The sequence below is a fragment of the Anas platyrhynchos genome, chromosome 9 (assembly GCF_047663525.1).
Source record: "Anas platyrhynchos isolate ZD024472 breed Pekin duck chromosome 9, IASCAAS_PekinDuck_T2T, whole genome shotgun sequence".
NCBI classification, from domain to species: domain Eukaryota; kingdom Metazoa; phylum Chordata; class Aves; order Anseriformes; family Anatidae; genus Anas; species Anas platyrhynchos.
In genome coordinates this window covers 23593599-23613428 of record NC_092595.1, presented here as the reverse complement: position 1 = coordinate 23613428, position 19830 = coordinate 23593599, and the positions used below count along the sequence as shown (strand labels likewise).

Genomic DNA, 19830 nt, shown 5'->3' with positions numbered 1-19830 from the left:
GCGGGTTGCCCGGGGAACGAGGGCAGGGAGCTGCCGGGCGGCCGCTGCCTCCTCCCTCCCTGCTTCCACCCTTCCCTCCATCCATCCCTCCATCCCTCCATCCCCTCCTTCTCTCTCTCCCAGGCGGAGCGGCGCCCCGACCCAGCCGCCATGCCCCGAGCCGCCCCGCTGCTCCTGCTCCTCCTGCTGGCCCTGGCGCAGCGCCGCGCCTGCCTCCCGGGGCCGGCCACCGCCGCGCCCCCCGGCGCGGACCCCTGCCTCAGCCAGCCCTGCCAAAACAACGGCACCTGCTCCCCGGGGCCGGCCCGCGGCCCCGCCGCGCCCCGCCGCCCCCAGCCCCCGGCCGCCTACCGCTGCTCCTGCCCCCCGGGGGTCACCGGCGCCTCCTGCCAGGTAAGGGCTGTCCCCCCCGAGCTCCCCCGGGGGTCGCGGGGAGCCCACCGAGCCCACCGAGCCGGCCGCCGCCCTTCCCGGGGGGAGAACCGGCCCCGGAGCGCCGGGCGGCAAATCGCGGCCCCCCCGGGCATCGCCCCGCCAGGGGGGGCCCGGTCCCTGCCGTGGGGGGGTCCCGGCACGGCCCGCTCCGGATTGCCGGAGGGCAAAGCGCCCGGGAGCTGGGACCCGAGACACCGCCACCGACGTCCTTCTGACTTGCTTGGTCATATCGGGGCTCCGTGTCATCGGGATTAATTCTCACCGTCGTGTGGAGACGTCTTCTTGTTTGCCTCTGTCAGTGAGGATGAAAAATCCCCGTTATCGTGCTCGGAAATGCCCAAGTTCATCTTCTGTGTCCTCAGATGAGGAAAAGCGGGTGCAGGGACAAAGAGGTTTGGTTCCCGCACGCATACATGGTGCCTCGGGTTACCTTGTGGCAGCAGCGCAGGAGAGGCGGTGTGGGCTGCCTTCCATTCCCACGGACAGTGCCCTCTGTTTTACGTGGATTTGATGTAAAAGCAGATGAATTCAAGTAAAAGCAGTCAGTTTCACTATTTATTCATTTATTTATTCACGGCTCCCTGGTTGGGTAGTACCCAAACTATGCTGCTGAACAGATGGAAGGGATAATGCCTTTACTGGAGACTTAAGGTGAATTTGGAAGGCATTGTGAGGTACGAGTGCTTTGCTCCGAGCTCTGTGCCGGCCTTGAAGCATCTCGGATGAGTCAGTGTAACAGGGAAAGTGAAAATATTAACGCTAATGAGATTCTGCAAAATCAGAGAGATTAAAGAGGATTAAATAGAATTCTCTCTGGCTAATTTTAGCTGTTGGTCTCTCAAGAGTTTACTACATTTCTATTGCTACAAAGAGAGGGAGAGCGCGCTGAATGTTTGCCTCTGCTTGCTGCTGTTAGACTTGGTGCCTGCGATCCGGGACTGAAGGATTAATGACCCTTCTAAAGACTTAGTAAAATGTAACGCTTGCTGGCATCGTACCTCCTGTGAAGTGTTGTGTCTGGGGAATGGGGTTTAATTGTTTCTCTAATACAAGAGAGGCGATATTCTCACAGCAGTTACGCTTTTTATTAAGTAATAAGAGGAGGCTTTGAGTGTCATGCATTTTGTTTCTTTTTATGAAATACCGAGTAATGACCCTTGAAACAGAATCTGCTAAACAAGTGAATGCCACTTCTGGCTGTTATGTCAGCAGCTGAAGTATGGATATTAGTTAGCTGTGGAAAGTTAATATGGTTTTGAAATGCAACTTTAACTGTAGAGCAGGTGGGTGGTTTAGAATTTAAAGGGATAAAGGCATCGCTTTTATCCACAGCTGAGGTTTTGCTCTTTCTATCAAAATAGGAATTTAATAAATATTGTACAAATGCATTAATTCTTGTGTTTTGCTATTGTATTATTCAGTGAAAATAAATAAGTAAAAGGATTGTAACCCTTAGAGGATAGGAGGAAAACTATAGGCTAAATCAGGGGGACCATGGGGATATATTTAGCCAGGTGGTTTCCAACTTACTGCTGAGGTTGTTATGGAGGTTGGGCTTGGAGAAGTGACTACCAACAGGGAAATAAGAGCAGTAATTGTTTCGCTTAAACACCCAGATCATACATGTAGAAGGTAAGTTTGAGGTTATACAGGTTGTGATGAAACTGGAGTTCTCTGGAACTACACTTGCCTAAAGGTATAGAATCACTTTTGTGGTACTTTTTGTAGCAAAGGCAATATTTTTCTTCTTCTGCTCAGATGCATTAAGGCATGGAATGAGGGAAAAATGTTCCAAATATACCTGCAAGTCAACTGGGTGCAGTGAAGTTGATAATGTAGAGGGACTGATAACAAAATTGGAGATTGCCACAGATTGTGTTGCTGAAGTTTTTACTGTACCTGGCTTTGATGCACTTGGTGGAGCTGGTGCTGGCACAGGCAAAGTGGCAAAGAATAAAACTGTCATCACATGTGTGAGATGCTTTTAGAGGTCTAGAGCTTTCCTATCACCAAGTGAAGTATTTAACTTGGACTTAATCCAGTTCTATGATCTTATGTTATAGTTGTTTCAGGAACTCATTATTTATTCAACAAAAGCTATCTCAGTATATCCATTCCATGCATTATGCATGTCTATATGTATCACGTTACTTAGGGTTTGAGTGTGCTTTGCTCTGCAGACTTCAAGATTGTGTTGTTATGGATTGTTTGGCTTCACACTGTGGGACATTGCTGTACTTTAACTCCACTTCTTTTCATGGATATGAATTTTTTCCACTTCTCTGTGCCATGTTTCTAGCTTGTATAGGGAATAAATAGAATCACTGTATCTTAAACTTTAGTCTGAGCAGAGAAGTTACACACATTATTTGTGAAATTGTACAAAAATTATAGTGAATTTGGGTGCCTTTCTGCAGGAATTTTAAGTTGTCCTATTCTCAGCTTTATTCTGAGAAAATTTGATGAAATAAATTGAAATAAACTGAGTGACAGATGTTAAAGTTATGCTGACACACACTTATTTTTTTTTACCTATGTTTTACTCTGAAAAGCAATCTTTAAGCTTTATTTCTAACCACTAGTCTAATGACTACTCTGTTATTTCCAATGACACGTATAACCTAATAAAATTATTTTATTGTTCAGGAAGGTTTTATGTAAAAATTGTTTTATCTGTGCCTTTTGAAATAATTTTAGAGACCTAAGGTACAGAATAACTAAATAAAAATTAAAAAAAAAAAAAAAAATCATGACAGACTTGATTGTTTGCTTAAAAAATGCCAAATCTGAACACAGTTAATTTCATTCAATCGTATTATGTTTATTTGCTTCAACGCTAGTGCTAATTTCATTAAAAGACTATTGTGTGAAGAAACATTGATTTATTAATGATTTTTACCTACTATCATACATGCTTGATTTGGTTTTGATTTTTGTTTCTTCCTTTTCTTTTTTTCTTTTTTTCCTCTTTTCCTTTCTTTTTTCCCCCCCTTTTTCTCCTTTTGTTGACAATTTTCCCCACTGCTTATTTCTTCAGTAATTTTAATGTACTTTTAGTTACTTTATAGTTTCTGTCAGCAATTAAAGCTAGGAATCAGGTAGTATCTCTGAGCTGGCGCGCACAGCTTGGAACCAGCCTTCTCTCTTGGCTGCCATCTCCAGCTCCCTGCTGTATGGTCTGCAGTGGTGGTACGACCTCCGTGTACTTCTCAGGGTGATGTGGTGGCCCCTGATGTAGCTGGTTTTTGAGTTAGTATTGAAAGTAGTATTTTAGTAGCCAAAAAATCTCATTAGTCTTGAGGAGAATTTGTTGTGTTCATTCTTATGGTTATCTTCCTGCGACTACAGTGGAAAATATTATATATAATATTTTTAAATGTAATTGTGGACAGTTTAATTCAAATGGAATTTTAGAAAGGTGAATGCTGAGTTTAAAACTGTCAGGGAAGGAACTCATAACAACTAATGCAGATGGACTGCAGGTTATTTTTAAATATTCTTCCCAGAGTGACTTGTTGTTGGTCATTCAGCTACATTAAGATAGTGCCTTCATTTAAATATAGATTTCTTTTTTCAAAGCACCCTGGGAAAAATGGTTTTTTTTTTTCATATTTTAGTCATCTTCTAAGTTAGCAATAATGGCAGGTTGTGCTCTTTTTCCTGAATTTTACTAGAAATAAACTTCTTGCTGTTTTATTTGGATTCCAGGTACTGTGCATTTCCATTATTTCCTTGGGGAAGTTCTGTTGTATGCTATTTTTCTTTTTCCTTGAATTTCAGCCTGATTATGTTTGCCTTCATTCTCTCCCCCCCCCCCCCCCCCTTTTTTTTTTTATGCTTTTGAATACAAGGTGAATTTATTCTTGTTTTTTGATCATAGTATTTGAATACTTGTAGACTGTAATACAATAACTTCAGATTTTTACTCTGTGCCCCCTACTTCTATTCTTTAAATCTCCTGTTGGGTTTTTGTTACTTCGTCTTTGAATTCGTTCCTCTTCTCAGTATACTTCTGATAATGTGCTCTTTAATGCTAAATGTAGAAATCCAAGGCTAGCAAACTGAGAAGGAGTATCATTTCTTGACTCAGTGGTCTACTTCTGAGCAAGCAGTAGGACTGTCATTGGCCAGGTTACTTCAGGTTGCAGTGGTAAAGGGACATCCTTTAATCTAACTGCTAATTCACCTTCATGTCACTATCCTGATTAATTCTTCACAAGTTCCTGTTTTCTATTAAGTGCTGACATCTGTACGGAAAGGTCTCTAAGTAATCCTTCACAATGAGTTCTCTAGCATATTAAAATGCTATTACTTTTTTGTTCTCTACTCATTATTCAAGGACATATTCTTAGATTATATGGCTACTGTGATGCAAATGTTTTGCTCTGTGACCACTCTGTTCTCTCTTTTATGAAATTGTGTAGCTATTAAGAGGAAATTGTATAGTTAGCAAGTGCCCTGGTGTTTTGTTGTTTTATTTGAATGTAGTTTAGCTGAGTTCTGAGGCACCATGTCATGTCCCACTGACTAACTGTGCTAATGCTTGCAATGCTTTAAAGTTACCAACTTTAAATATTTGTATTGATGCATGAGAAGAGGCTCTGAGAGCTCAGTTTGCTCTCCTTGAAGAGGAAACTAAGTGACATCTCTGGCTACCTAATGGATGGCCGTAGGGAAGATGGAACAAGACTTCTCTGACATGCAGCCAGTGAAAGGATGAGAGGTGGCAGACACACGTTATAGTAGGGGAAGTTTCTGTGAAATTTAAGAAAAACGTCGCAATGATGGTGATCAAACACTGGAACAGGTACTCAGAATGGTTTTGGGATCTTCATCCTTGGAGATGTGAAGGCGCTGAGTACCATGGCCTAGTGTCAGACTTGGCCTGAGCAGGGGTTGGACCCTACCGACCTAAATTCTTCCGTCATTTTGTTCTGTGATCCCATACAAACATGTGTGTATGGTTTTTTGTTACTCTTGTCCTGTTCCTGTCTCCCCCTTTCCTGGATATTCTACTAAATGATTTCTATATTATTATATGAACGCGTATTACTTGCATCAAGTCTAGACTATACCTTGATGGACTTGTGTGCAGTGCAGACAGGAGTTTTTACACTGCAATATTAATATTAGATAAGACATCTGAAAAATCTTTAATATTAATTTCAAATCACTGTGTCTACAGCCACTTTAGTCACAAATTAGTATACTCATGTTTCTACCCACTTTATTTTAGCTATTTTAAAGTGTTTTCTGTAACTGTAGTAAAAACATATTTCCATTCAGAAACTTAAGCTTTTCAAATTAGCATTTTGCCTTGAAGCATATCATGTGAAAATTTGTAAGAGAACTGTAATTCAACAGTTCCTGAATCAGTTGATAAAGAATTGTGCTGTGATATTTTGCCATGGGATCTAAACAAATTATTCTAAATTTCTGTAGAATAGAACTGAAGTGATTTAATAATCCAAACTTTCTCAATTATATGTCGATTTCAATCTGTTGAAATAGTCACTTTAAATCTGTTTAAAATAGTTCCTCATAAATGCTAGGAAGGTCATTTAAGAACCAAGTAATATGTGCTTTGTAAAATTCCATCATATAAGTCAAGGTTTTAAGTGTTGGTTTTACTTGTTTTTGTAAGTAAAGGTTGCAAAAAAACAGATCAGATATAGAGTAATTGAATAATAGTAGAAGATATGCCATACTAAGATGCTTCAGCTTTTTCATAGATCATATTTCATTGTATTTCAGTTTCATTTCATTGCATTTCTTATTTATTTATTTATTTTTTTTCCTGAGAGAACTGCTTTGCAATGCTATCTGGTTAAAAACTACAATTGCTTTACCTTCTTTTGAAATACTAAAATCGATGTTAATGTTTGTATATACGTAGCTCTGGAAATGCTCTTTAATGGAGTAGACTCACAATGTATTAGGAGAATAACAGGAGAATGCCTTATCTTGAACACAAGATAAGAATGCAAGAGAAGAAATTGGATATGGACGGTGAAACACGTAAACAAGAATATTGTTCAAAATAGTGGACCTGTCTGATGATTCACTATTGCAGGAGGCAGTTAGGCTCTCCTGAAGGGCTCTTGTAGAATCTTCTGCATATTGCCTTCCTGAGAAGAAGTATGAGTTTGAGGTTATTAATTTCAGAGGTGACATTTAGCAGAATTTCAGCTTCATCATGTCATTGGGAGACCAGAAATCTTAGAAGATGATGCAAGAAATTCCATTTTAATAGGCAGGCATGAGTCTGTGGAAAACACTGCCCGCTTAACCCTAATAAGAGTTAAATTAAAGTCTTAATTGGCATGGCACTTTCTCTCATAGCTCACTCTGTTCTTATTAAATATCAAGGCCCTCATTTATTCCTAGTAACTTTTATGGCTGTGGTACTTTTGTGTTCCAATGAATCCTACACATTAACTGCATGGAAAAATTATTTTATTAGGTTTTATTTTCTGTCTTTCAATTTAATTGAACTTTCCTGTTTTTTCTTTTTTTTTTTTCTTTTTTTTTCTTTTTTTTTGTTTCCCCCTGTTAAAAGTGATTTATTCCATTCTTCTCTCCCTGTCCCAATAATGAATATTGGATACTGCAGTTTCCTTTCTGAGCTGAGTGAATTGAGTTAATAACAATACTCCTGTTGGTTACTGCTCGATCTTAATGTGATCTGCTTTGTATAATGCTGAATCTCATTCTTTATTTATGCTGAAAGATAACCTGTTCTTTTGACTACTGCATTTGAGAGTAGTCTTCAATAACCACACCCTTCACCTCCCTGCTTTTTTTCTCATGTTATTATTTTTCATTGATATTGGTGAATAGAGCTCAATAACCTAGAAGTGTCTGCTTGTGGAGCAATGATCCCAAAACAAAAGCATCTATATTTAAAGTACATCCATGTCGACTGAAAGCACTGCGTTTGGTGAGGGTAGAGTTAACTTCATTAAAAATAACTTATTGGCATGTAGGTCAAAATCTGAAGGGAAAAGCAGTCCAGTATGTGCATTTGACATTGCGTTTATTAAGTCTTAAATTAGCTCTCTACTTTTTAAGCGAAAAAATAATTTTGTTCAACTTCTTGTTTCAATACATTTTTGTAAATTTATACACAAGTAGTGTGAATGCTGAAATATATACTGTCTGGTCAGAAACTTGTAACTCATCAATATGAGCTGTATAAAACATAATTTTGAATTGGATCATTAGGAAAACAAATCTTAAAGAACAATACAATTGTTGCAGTTTCCCAAGAGTTTCGAACAGCGGAAATGTACATAAAGATAAAAATTAAGAAATGTTTGCTTGATAGGAAAATTTATTATTTTTTTCTATTGGCAAGGTGTAATCTCTCTTGCAGAAGCACTCTTGCACTCAAAAGCTGATTTGTAGGCTGCAGATAAGCTGTTAGAGTTCAGCAATACATATTACTGCCCTGTGTTGTTCTTCAGCTTTGCCTTGGCTTGGTTTACAGTTACACAGGTTGTATTAAGTGTTACAATTATACTGTATTATTTTGCATTACATTCTGCTGTAAACCTGAAAAAAAAAACAAAACACAAACATCTCTAAACCTCCTAGGGAAAGGTTTGAAGTGAAATATCATGGGTAGGAATTGGAGTATCAGGGCTTGGTGTTTGGACTTCTCACTGCCTGTCTGGGCCATACTGGGCAAAACTCTTACTTTTTTACTTAAATTTCTCCTCTATAAATTAAGATAATTTTGGATGTTCAAATGGTTCGTTTGTGAACGTGTTCAAAAGCTTCAAGAAAGTACAGTGAAAAACACTTAATTTAGTGTTTTAATACACTTATTCTGAATTACATGTCGGGGCCTATCAGACTATATTCAAGTTGTAAGGGGGAAAAAAGCCTTATTTAAAAAAAATCAACCATTTATATTACTTTGTCTGGCAAAGTATTCAGGCTGGCAGTCTACTGATTAATTCAGTTCTGTAATTTTCTTTCCCTCTATCAGGGGCAATAGATCAGTGATCAGTATTTCAAAGACTTTTGTAGCAAAGGTGTCTATGAACAAGGTGTTCTTGAATAAGGTAAGAATAGGATTCAATTTTACTGTGAAAGTAGGATTGCTATACTGAGTTCAGGACACTGAATTTTAATGATTTTGGGAACTTTGTTGTACTTGATGTATTAGTTACAGCAGCAACCATGTTACCAATTTGAGAAGATGTTTTTTGAGCATGTCAATGAATAGGAGCTGTAAAAAGGGTAACCAGATACAATTCCTTTTATTTACAACAAACTTCATTTTTCAGTCCAGGTTGCCTTTACGTGATCCTTTGTACTGTACGTAATAAAGTTGAAACTTGTCAAGAAATGCACAAGACAAGGAATCATTTCAGCTAACCACACATATTCTAAACAATGATTATCTGGGAGGAAGACCTATATGTTCTTGGTTTTATGTTAATAATAATACTTAGTGAGCATTAGTGCTCAAAATGCAAATAATTTAAAGATGTGCAGATAATGCCAAGAGAAGAGAAGCTGTTTAAGAATGCTGTTCTCTTCTAAACTGAGTAGTACTTAATCCCTTGAAATCAACTCCAGGTGACTTCACTTACAAGATAAAGAGGACAGAAATAGATAGGACCCAGCCAGAAGGGCAGCAAAAGTGATTAGTAGATGTGGAAGCAGTTGAATAATCTGGGAGAAACAACTCATTCACTTTCATGTTGAGAAAATCAAGATTTTGAATAAAAGGTATTTTTGGCCAATGCTTTAAAAAGCAAACTATGGGAATTGGAAATTCTTCAGGGCATCAGCTAGTCACTGACTAACATGGCTAAAGGAAGAATATGGACAACTTTTGGTGATTTCCACACCTGGTATGTTACTCTGATCTCCCTTTCAAGTGTTTGCTAGTGGCTTTTATCATTAATGGCAGTAGCTGTCACTTTGAATAACTATAGCAATTCCTATATTTCTTGTTCAGCCCTAATGATTCGTGCTTAAAATTTATCGAATGTGTAAAACTTCATGCAAATTTGATTTTTATTTTTGTTACAAAGGTTTAATTTTTGTAATGGTTATGATGTATGGTTTCATCTGCCTAAGAAATTAGGTAAATTATTAAATACTATTAATCAAAAATAACTTTATAAATGAATCTCAGTAATGCCAAACCAAAATATATGGCTTAGGTTTCATATAGACTTAGCAGTCTGTTAACAACTTGTGAGAGTCTTACTTATACATGTACTTCTTTTGTAATCTATTTTTCAGGCAGGCTTAAATGAACATTAATAAATTAAAGGGGGTAAAGCTGGCCTTGTAGATATCTCAAAATTTGTGAAATAAGTACCTCCTGCGTTGAGAGACTTAATTCCATAGTGTTCTGTTACTATGGAACATCAAAAAACCTTTCATGTATGTGGATCTGAGAAACTTTCTCATTTGAGTATACCTTTGAATTTCAGTAAGTTGAGTTACAAGAAGATTGTTGATATAGGTAGGATCTGTAAAACCAAATACTCGATGGTCATTTTCAAGGCTACAGCATACTGCATGATGATGCTGTATGTGACAATGAAAGGAAACGGTGTTGAGTCCTCAGGGAAATTAACATGCTTAATTGAGGGAGGGACAAATTAAAACTTAATTTACGTAACTGTAATAGGACTCTAACGTTAAAGTTTGGCTAGTTATTACCTCTTAAAAGGAGTAGAAAGGTACTGGTTTAAAGTTTTAGAAATGTCTGAGGGTGCAGGCTGGTAGAGAATATAAGAATGTGGAGCAATTTCTTTAGAGGGCTGCTTGAGGATTCATTTTGACATCTCTAAAAGGTGAAGTAAACTCACAGTCGTTACATTTATTCCTTTTAAAGACCAAGAGAATTTAGAACTAATTATTTCAGTAACCATTGGAGCTTTGTTTTCTCTGTGCGAAGTGTACCAAAGAAATTCTCTAAGGTGAATGAAAGCTGGAGCAAGGTCAGCTCTGCCACTTGCTTACAAGGTGCTTTCCTCCCTAGTTAAACATCACCCCTTGCAACACCAAATTTTCACTCTTTTTGTAGACAAATGTGATAGATTATAATTATAGTGGGTCTGCCTTTTCATGATCCCCTGATCAAAAACTGGGTAATTTATCACTTGAGGGAAAAGCCTGTGATTATTAAGTCCTGCTATTGGCAGCAAGGAGCAAACCCATGTATGGACCAAAGCTCACTGTATTTAATTTAGGGATATAGAGGGTTTTCTGTTATGGTTAAATTACTCATTAATATGTTGCACTGTTGTACATTTATATGAGATAGTCCATTGAAGGACACTCTGAAATGACACCTGTGCTAGTAAATCTTACTGTGTAAATGACATACAGGAAACTTAAGAACAGTATCTCAGTTGCCTTCTGCATGATATAAATGCTTTTCACTTTGTGAAAACTACTGCAGCAGCTTCCAACTTGAGGTTTCTAGTTCTGAGGTTAGTTTTCTTTTTAAAATTGAGTTTCCAGTTCTATTTTGTATTTTCAGGTGTTCTAGGCTCCTTGCCTAGGGCATGAAAGTAAACCCTGCTTGAAGGTGGGGCCTTTACTGCAAGCACCTGCTGGCTGATAGAAGTTCTTCTGCCCAGTGTCAGGAGGCTTAGGGCTCTTCTGTGATGCTGGGAAGTCTTGAAAGCTTTAAGTTATCCTGGAAGTCTTTTGGTTTTAAACTCTTTCTGGGACTTGGAGAGCAGAGCTTCAGGGTGTTGTTTCCAGGTCTTTGAGCAGAGCACAGGCGAGGTGTCACCAGAAAGCTTCCATCAGGTTCAGGTTTGTGGTTTGGCTTCCTGAAATGAAATGCGTTGGCACAGAACACCGTATTCAATGAAATGGTGTTTTCTGTTGAGCACAGTGTTCAGTCAGAACTTCCTACTGAATTTAAGAAGCATGGTGCAGTGGTGTCTAGTGGGAAAAATTCTCTAATATTTCCTTGTGTGCATTTAGAAGTTGATGCTGCCATTATCTAATCTAATTTTGGAGGTGATTAGAGCATCACTTGCAGATCTTCACATAGTATTTTTCTCTAATATTTTGAAGTAGTTGATGTTCTCTGTGTTTTTCAAGGGAATTACATCCACATGTTCAGCAGTGCTCCTGAACCACCAAGCTGCCCTTGTCTTTGACCTTCAGTGTTTGCAACAATTTTCAATACTAGTTAGATGAGTAAATAGATAGAAGTGGCTATTAAAAGGCAATTTTACTTTAAATAATTTCTATATATATTTTCCTGGTTTTATTCTATACATTTTCCTAGTTTCATTCTACCTTGATAAGAATGACTTCACTTCAATGCCTGGTTCTTACAAGGCCCCTAGGGCTGAAAAAGCCTGATGGCTTCTTTTCTTGCTTGAATGCATTGCAGTGGCATTGTGGGATTTTCATTTCAGTACCAACAATTCTTTAGGTATAAGTAGAAATGATTGTTGGTTTGAATCTTCTGTGTATGTATAAGATGTGTATTCACATATCTTATTTCAGAGAATTTGACTGTTGGCCTTTTCTTCAGCACCTGCCTGTATTCCAGGTCTGGAAAAAAAAAAAAAAAAGTACTAATAATACTGCATAGTGTTCCAGGTTCCTTTATCTTACTCACACTCATGGATATAAAAAGACCAAATTTCTGTATTCCTATTATATGTTATGTACCATTGTTCAAGTGGATTCAGCAATCCAAATTATTTTTAATAGTTGTCTGTATGGCTTTCTAAATTTTACTGTCTCTTAAAACAGCCTGGGTTTATAATATAGGGTCAGACAGGTATTTAGACATCTGTCATAGGATACATGTACAAGAATAGAAATAAGAGGAATAAAGTAATAATAAGAATTAATTTTGTCACTAGTGTATGAGTCTGAATATACAAGGAGTAGACTTGTGACTAAGATGATGCCATTTATTAACATACAGCATAAGGTATGAGGTAAGTGTTTATTCATTCAGTAGGCCATTTGGATATTCTCATGTTACTTCCCTTTAGAATTAGGTACAGGTAGAATTAGTTGAGTCTACAGATTGTCAGTGTAAGCGTAAAGAAATGTCTTTCAAGACAAAGGTAAATGCAAAACATATAATCATTTTAATAGTTACTCTTAGCTTTTAGGTAAGAGAGGGGAGAAAAAAAGTCATTTTTCATTGCTGATGATTCTCCAACAGTAATAATAGTTAATTCTTGCTCTCTTTCCCCCCCCCCAGCAAATATGATTTCCATTTTTATAGGGAATGCCAGAGAACTAACTAGAATGATCCAGTTAGTTTTCATTAACTCTTATTATATGCATCATGTATGTTTCATAGGTAAAATGATATTGTTCAGCAATAGTAATTACAACAATGGCTTAAAATAGTTAGAAGTATTTTACTGCATTGCAGATCTGAAGAATTTAGTAAAATTTGCTACACACTTGACAAATTTATAGAATTTCCATAAGTTTGCATAACTTAACCATGCTCAATTTTAAGCAATGCAGTTATTTATTTTCACTTCAACAGACAGCATCAAGACCTTATTTCCACTTTGGCCAATAACCATGCAGAAGTTGCATACTAAGGGCACAGTGCACAGTCATCTGCATCAACCTGGAAGTGGGAGTGCATTGCTTCTGCTCTTATTCCAGATGTAATGAGATGATTCTTCAGGAAAAGTTTCTCTGAAATACAGTTTTGTATTTTTATTCCAGGGTACATTCTGTACCATTCTTCTCTGCAAATCTCTTGAGGGGTTCAACAGCTCTTCCTAATTTATTTTCATCTACAAATTTACCTACTATGCATTCAACTCCTGTGTCCAGTATTTTTAGAAAAAGACTGAAGAGAACTGGCTCTAAAGCGGAGCCCTGGTGAACCTCACTAGTAGCTGGCTGCCAGCTTGATGTAACCCCACTTACTATCACCCTTTGAGTACAGTTTTTCAGCCAGTTGTTCGCCCATCATATTCCGTACTTCCTGGACTCCTTCCTGATCTGTTAACGTTTGCTTTTTCATCCAAAGGTTTGGAAACTTGATTTTGTAAAGCTTGACTTTTAGTCTGGCCTTAGGAAGTTTCTCAAAAGATTCTTCACCACCAGTTTTTTTTTTTTTTTTTTTTTTTTAATCTCTATAGTGTTGAGAAAAAATGTATTCATGCTTCATTCTGCCCACTGGTGAGGGGCCTGGAGAACAAGTCCTACGAGGAGCGGCTGAAGGAGCTGGGCTTGTTCAGCCTGGAGAAGAGGAGGCTCAGGGGCGACCTTATTGCTCTCTACAGATACCTTAAAGGAGGCTGTAGTGAGGTGGGGGTTGGCCTGTTCTCCCACGTGCCTGGTGACAGGACGAGGGGGAATGGGCTAAAGTTGCGCCAGGGGAGTTTTAGGTTAGTTGTTAGGAAGAACTTCTTTACCAAAAGGGTTGTTAGACATTGGAACAGGCTGCCCAGGGAAGTGGTGGAGTCACCATCCCTGGAAGTCTTTAAAAGACGTTTAGATGTAGAGCTTAGGGATATGATTTAGAGGGGACTGTTAGTGTTAGGTCAGAGGTTGGACTCGATGATCTTGAGGTCTCTTCCAACCTAGAAATTCTGAGATTCTGTGATATTATGAAGAAAAGGAGATCTTCAGACCACAAAGCGGTCTATGTAATTTTAATTTCAAAGAGTACAAACTTTCTGGTACAGTCTCACAATCTGGTGACCCTTCACAGGTAAAGGCACTGCAGATCTGGTAATTACTGTAGCTTCTTTCTTCAGTCTGATACTAATTTACTTTCATTATAGCCCATTACACATTTTCCTATAAGTTTTTTAGTATGTGATCAAACAGGATTTTGGTCCTGTATTTAGTTATAGCAAGGTCTTAATTTGATCCTTCTTTTATTTTTACTTTTCCTACTTTGCCTTGTCACAGGATGCTATTCTAGTAAATTGTTCATCTAATTTGTCTTAATTTCTGGGGATTTGTTCTGTGTCACTGGAAATGTTCCCCCCGTGTAGACTAAACTTCTGAAATGCTCAGTAAACTCTTCCCATTATAATGAAACATTTCCCCTCTATAGTAAGTAGCAAGCGCACTAAATGCACGTTTTATTTTTAATGATATTGCAGGTTTTATTTGTGCACCTGTAACAATGCTAAGGGCCTGCCTTCTTCTACAGGTTAATTTGGTTGACCTTCTCACTTGTATGTGTTTTTGGGGAAAGGAAGTGTATATAAGTGCACGGTTGAAATGAGTGGAGCAGCTATGGCAAAAATCTTTCTTCTGCTCATAGACTACTTTCCATTGCCTTTGTTATTGGGGAAATAGAATACTCCACATGGAAGAAAGTCCCACGGTACTGATGAGGGTCATGTGGAGTCACCTACATTTGTCTATGTAGAGCTGAGCTTTATTTAGAAGGGCTAATGCTGATCAGGAGCTAACAAAGCTCCTGACTCCCTGCCAACTCTATGCACAATTACTCTGGTCCCTGGAGTGTGGTGCTGAGGCACTGCAGCTGACTGGTAATGCAGCATCCTGCCAGAATTAACCCTGCTGAGCCAGCTCCAGTGTTTTCCCCTTCCATGGTCTGATTCATTTCCACACTGAAAAATCTGCTAGCAAGCAAAAATTGAATGGAGCCATAACAGGAGGAATTTTGTGTGGACAATTTTATGTATGAATATGGTCTAGTTCTAATGCTATGTCCTAGGAGATTTCATAGTGTGCTCCTTACTAATTACAGTAACCTACAGATGCAGAAATATTTTTCTGTTCATTGCTCCTTGGCTGCCAGGTCAACTCATGATGGAGTTTGATTCACCTCCAGCTTTCTCCCAGCTGATTGCCTACTAATTACAAAAGTCAATATTTTAATGTCAGCAAATCACATTTTTTTTTGGACTTGGTTAAAGTTAAGAAGTCTTCCTTGTGAGTTGGCTTTTGCAAATAAGTTTTGGAAGTAAACTCATTGTTTCTGAGGAATCCATATTTGTGTCTGTTTCTTCTCCCCTCCCTGGATATTATACCACCAATGACTTCTGTAAGTGCTGCACAGAACGAGCCTTCTCTGGGAGAACCACCTTACAGTTCACGTGCTTATCACCTGAAAAGAAACCAGTCTTGGTGCGCAACTGCTTGAACAGCTTTTCTGTTTGTAGATTAGAGACAGAGTGTTCATGGAAAAGGTAGATTTTGCTCAATTAATTGTTCAGTTTCTCTTGACCCATAATTAAACTCTGTTTCTTAGGAATTCAAAATCTTATTCCTATAAGATATATAAGATCTTATATATAGGAATATATATCTTATATTCCTATAAGGTATATATAAACGTCCTATTTTGTTCATCAACTTTTCCTTTTGTCTGTATATGTAATTCTGAAAAACAATTTTTTCTTTTGCTGTTAGGAATAGATGCACGTGGTAATAGAAAGTGTCAAAAACAATTGGATTCCTCTAAAGAAAGATTAAAACATTAAAAAAAATGGACATTGTGTATTCTTGTTGTACACCAATGGTCTTTGGACAAATTGTTGGTACTGGCTTAACTGAATAAAAAAGTCAGCTAAGAATTCAGCCATTATTATTATTTTTATTTTTAGGAATGAAATAAACTTTCTCAGATGTAATTCATTCTGTGGGAGAAGTTATTTTAAAAGTTCTGATTATATTGCCATCTGTATGGTAACTGTCCTTGTAGTCTTAAAATATAATTGAAAATATTAATTTCATTTTGGTAGTCCTCAAGTATAAATGTGTTGCCTTTCAATAGGTGAATGTTAAACCCTTTGAGCAAATGAATGTTGAAAACTAAGTTTTACGTGCCTTCTTTATTTCAGAAGACAGACTGCATGATTTTATATTGCATGAGCTTAGTTGAGAATCATTGTTTTATATCACTCGATTTCCTTGGCTTCTTAATGAATGGAAAGTAATCAGCATCTCTGGGTCTTAATTGTTGAAATTGTCCGAGTATTACCCAAAGCACACGCAAAGCATTTAAACGATAGTGTAAAGTTGGTACAGTGCTTTGCAAGTTCCTGGGGAGAAACTAAAATTGTAAAATCGAATAATAGGGAACCTGTAATAGAAAGACCTAATAATGTGGAACAATTCTTTACAAGTAGGGATTTCCACACCGTGCAAGGATCTTTTGATGTTGCATAAGATGGCTGCTAACAACTAATTATGTACTGTGAGTCTTTTTGTAGACTCCCCTTTATTACAAAATTTACTTCGGCTGTGGTCCTTGATGAGGAGGATATTGGAGGAGGACCAATCCTACCTGAGCTCTCCGAAATAAAGCTGTTAGCAGCTTGCTTAGCAGCAGACCCTTCATTGATTCAACAGCACATTAATTTCCATGCTTGAATCTGTCACCTATCAGCAAAGATGATCCGTGACAAAAATGCCACTGATAATGGTTGGAAAATGAACGCTTCCCATGAGAGATTTCTGGCAGGGGAAGTGCTCGTGATGCCGCAGCTTTGAGCGTGCTGGTGTCCGTCGGGCTGCCCCATCCTGCTCTCCTTGTCCCTCAGCCTGGCCAAGGCTGCTTATTGCACGGGATGAAGTTCTCCACCCTTTCCAGGGAACAGGAGGTCAGCAGGGGTGAGGGTACCTTGTTGGTCATGACAATGCAGCGAGCATCAAAACATTTCAGCCCAGGGCGCTCCGTCATCACTAGATGCTTTCTTGTCATATTGCAATGCTGTCTGCACCCTGTCTTTCCCGTCTCCTGAAATATCCTTACCACATTATTTGCACTTTTTGTGGGGATGGGCTCACTTAATAAAGGAAATATCATGTGACCTTTTATGTTAAAATAAAATGGAAAAGGTCTATGAAACAAAGAAATTTGGAGCCAGAAGTTTTCTAACTTGTCTATAAGTAAGAGGAAACATTTTTTTTTTTTTGCCAAATTTCTTTAATCTGGGATTGTAAAAACAGTAACAATAGGGCATTCTGTTATTGCTGCGTGCAAGGGGAGAAATGATTTTTATTCAGCTTACTTTTATGAAAGAAACAAATAGTTCTGGCAAATGGACTAGAGTCTGCTTTGGGCTAGAATGCTACTTCAGCTGTCCAGCTTCATTGTCGTATTGTCTGACTTCTGTGGTCCCACTAAGAGTATCAGATATTTTACTGGGTTGCACAATTTCAGATAATAGTATTAGTCTGAGAATACCATCAACCATGCCAGACTATAATGTTCTTTACCAATAAAATGACTTTCCAAGCTTGCACATTCCTTGTGTGTGCCTAGGATTGTCCAGATGCAGCTATGTCAGTGAATTGGTTCATTAATGTTGTAAAAAAAAAAAAACAGCTTATTTCTTAGACGCTTTTAAAAATATGAAATCTTTGGAGTTCTATCCTAGCCAAAAGTACAAATTTAGGATTGCTTTTGTCATGAAACATGTAGTTCTTGAAATTGTGTGATTTTTTTTTTCTTTCCTTTTTTTTTTTCTTTTCTTTTTGGAACTGCAGAAAACCCAGTCTTTTTGATTCAAAACATACTGTTAATATTTTTTGAGTTCTAAAATGTGCTTTTCTATCTTGATGTCTAATAAGGATTTCAACATTTGCCTCATTGGCAAATTATTATTTACTTTTGGCCTCCACTAAAAGTATGTATGTAACTATGCTCTATATTATCTTTAAAAAAAAAAAAAATCATTTGTATCTTGCCTATCTTCTGACACTTATTCTGTGGCCCATTGTTTTTTGTTCATCTGACAGATACGTACTTCTTAGTCTTTTGACTGGAGTGCTGGGCTGTCACTTTTTTTAACTCTACTCCTTGATTATGTATAAGGCATGCTAAAGGGATAGGATAGACAGTTTGAGCAAAGAAGTTAGTCTTAATGATAAGCAATATTAACAATTCATAAGTAATGTACAAAATGAGAAATGAAGGGTGAGGGTGGGAAGAAACTGTTAATTCTGCTTATAGTTTCCAGATATTATAAATAACGTGAATTATAGCTGTCTCTTTTGAGCCAGTGTGGTGTCATGGAATAATGTCACTTCTGGCATCTTCTACATTACGTGGTTTTTAAGATTCCACTTGTTCCTTAACAGTGGTGGCATTTGGTGTTATCTCCTAATAATTCTCAGTTTATTTCTGGATTTGCTTATCGTCATTAATAATACTTAAACTCACTCCATGATAAGTAAAAAAAAAAAAAATGCTGAGAAACATTCCTTGGTTAGTATTAATGACAAAATTTCTGTTGATTGTAAAAATAAATGTTAGTGCTCTTCCTGTCCCAGAATTATTTAACTCTATGGTGTTTTATGTTTGTTTGATTTTTAACTGCATACTTCCTCAGTATTTGAGGTAGTAAGCCTCCCAGTTTTATTGCAGTTCTGGCTGACTATCGCTGTTATCGATTGCTTCAGGCTTCTAGTAACAACGTGCTATTTTTCCATTTATCTCTTTGCTTTCTGCTTTTGAATAGTTAGGCACAGCATTAAATTTTAATGTTCCTAATAGCATGACAAGTTTGACAAGCACAGTGGTTAATGAAATCACAACAAATATTTTCAATAACTTTTCAAGAAGGTATTTATTTACATATGATTTGAGATTTTGCCAGTTCACATTAAGTCTGATTTTAGCATCACATTTCTAAATAAAAATGGCAAAATTGAAAGTTTATGAAGGTGCCTGTGTAAACTATGGAACAATTTCTAGAACAATTTCAACACTTTTTGGTTTAATTTAAAAAGTAAATCACCCTACACAGAACGTTCAATAGATAATGAATTCACAATTATACACAGTAACATGAATAGACATGGAGAGGTCTGGCATTATGCAGAAATTGAATCCAAATGTATCAGTGACCACTGGCACATACTCTGTTTAGTAAAATGTAAATAGTTACCCTTAATTATATGTAGCTAAAGAAATGAAAGAATTTTTCTAGTTTTTATCATCAATGTGCTTCAGAGCTCATTATTGAAAAGAAACTTTGTCTGACTAAAATACTGCCTGTTAGATGATTTTTTTTTTTCTTCTTACATAATACTTTAGTACCAGGGAGTATTGTTTCACATTGAAATCTGGATAATTTTAATGGCATGCATTTTTCTTCATACTTGTAAAAAAGAATGTAAGTGTATTTTTCTTGTTTTAAGAGCTGTTGAACAGAAAAAAGTTGTGCTGTAGTGAAAACAGAAATAATTTTATTGACATAATGCAAATGGGAAAATTCATACTCACTTTTTATTCTTTTTATTCCTTTATTTGACCATCATATAGGTTTAAATATTGGGAGAATTCATAATAAATTACATAAAAAATTTGAATCATTTTTTTTCAAAAATTTTTGGGTCTTTTTATTTATAGGAGAAACTAATGGGATGCTAATTTAAATAAAGGATTTAAAAAGACAGCCTTCTATGTTGCTG

At 37.4% G+C, this 19830-nt stretch overlaps 1 protein-coding gene across 1 annotated transcript in view; it reads left to right on the top strand.

Annotated features, from left to right (window-relative positions):
- Positions 1-14: 14 nt before the first annotated feature.
- DNER (delta/notch like EGF repeat containing) overlaps positions 15-19830 on the top strand; it is a 121296-nt gene continuing 101480 nt past the window's right edge. The window contains exon 1 of the mRNA XM_027464417.3: positions 15-393. Within this exon, the coding sequence (XP_027320218.1) occupies positions 151-393 (243 nt within the window). The 5' untranslated portion in view covers positions 15-150. The remainder of the gene's footprint in view (positions 394-19830) is intronic.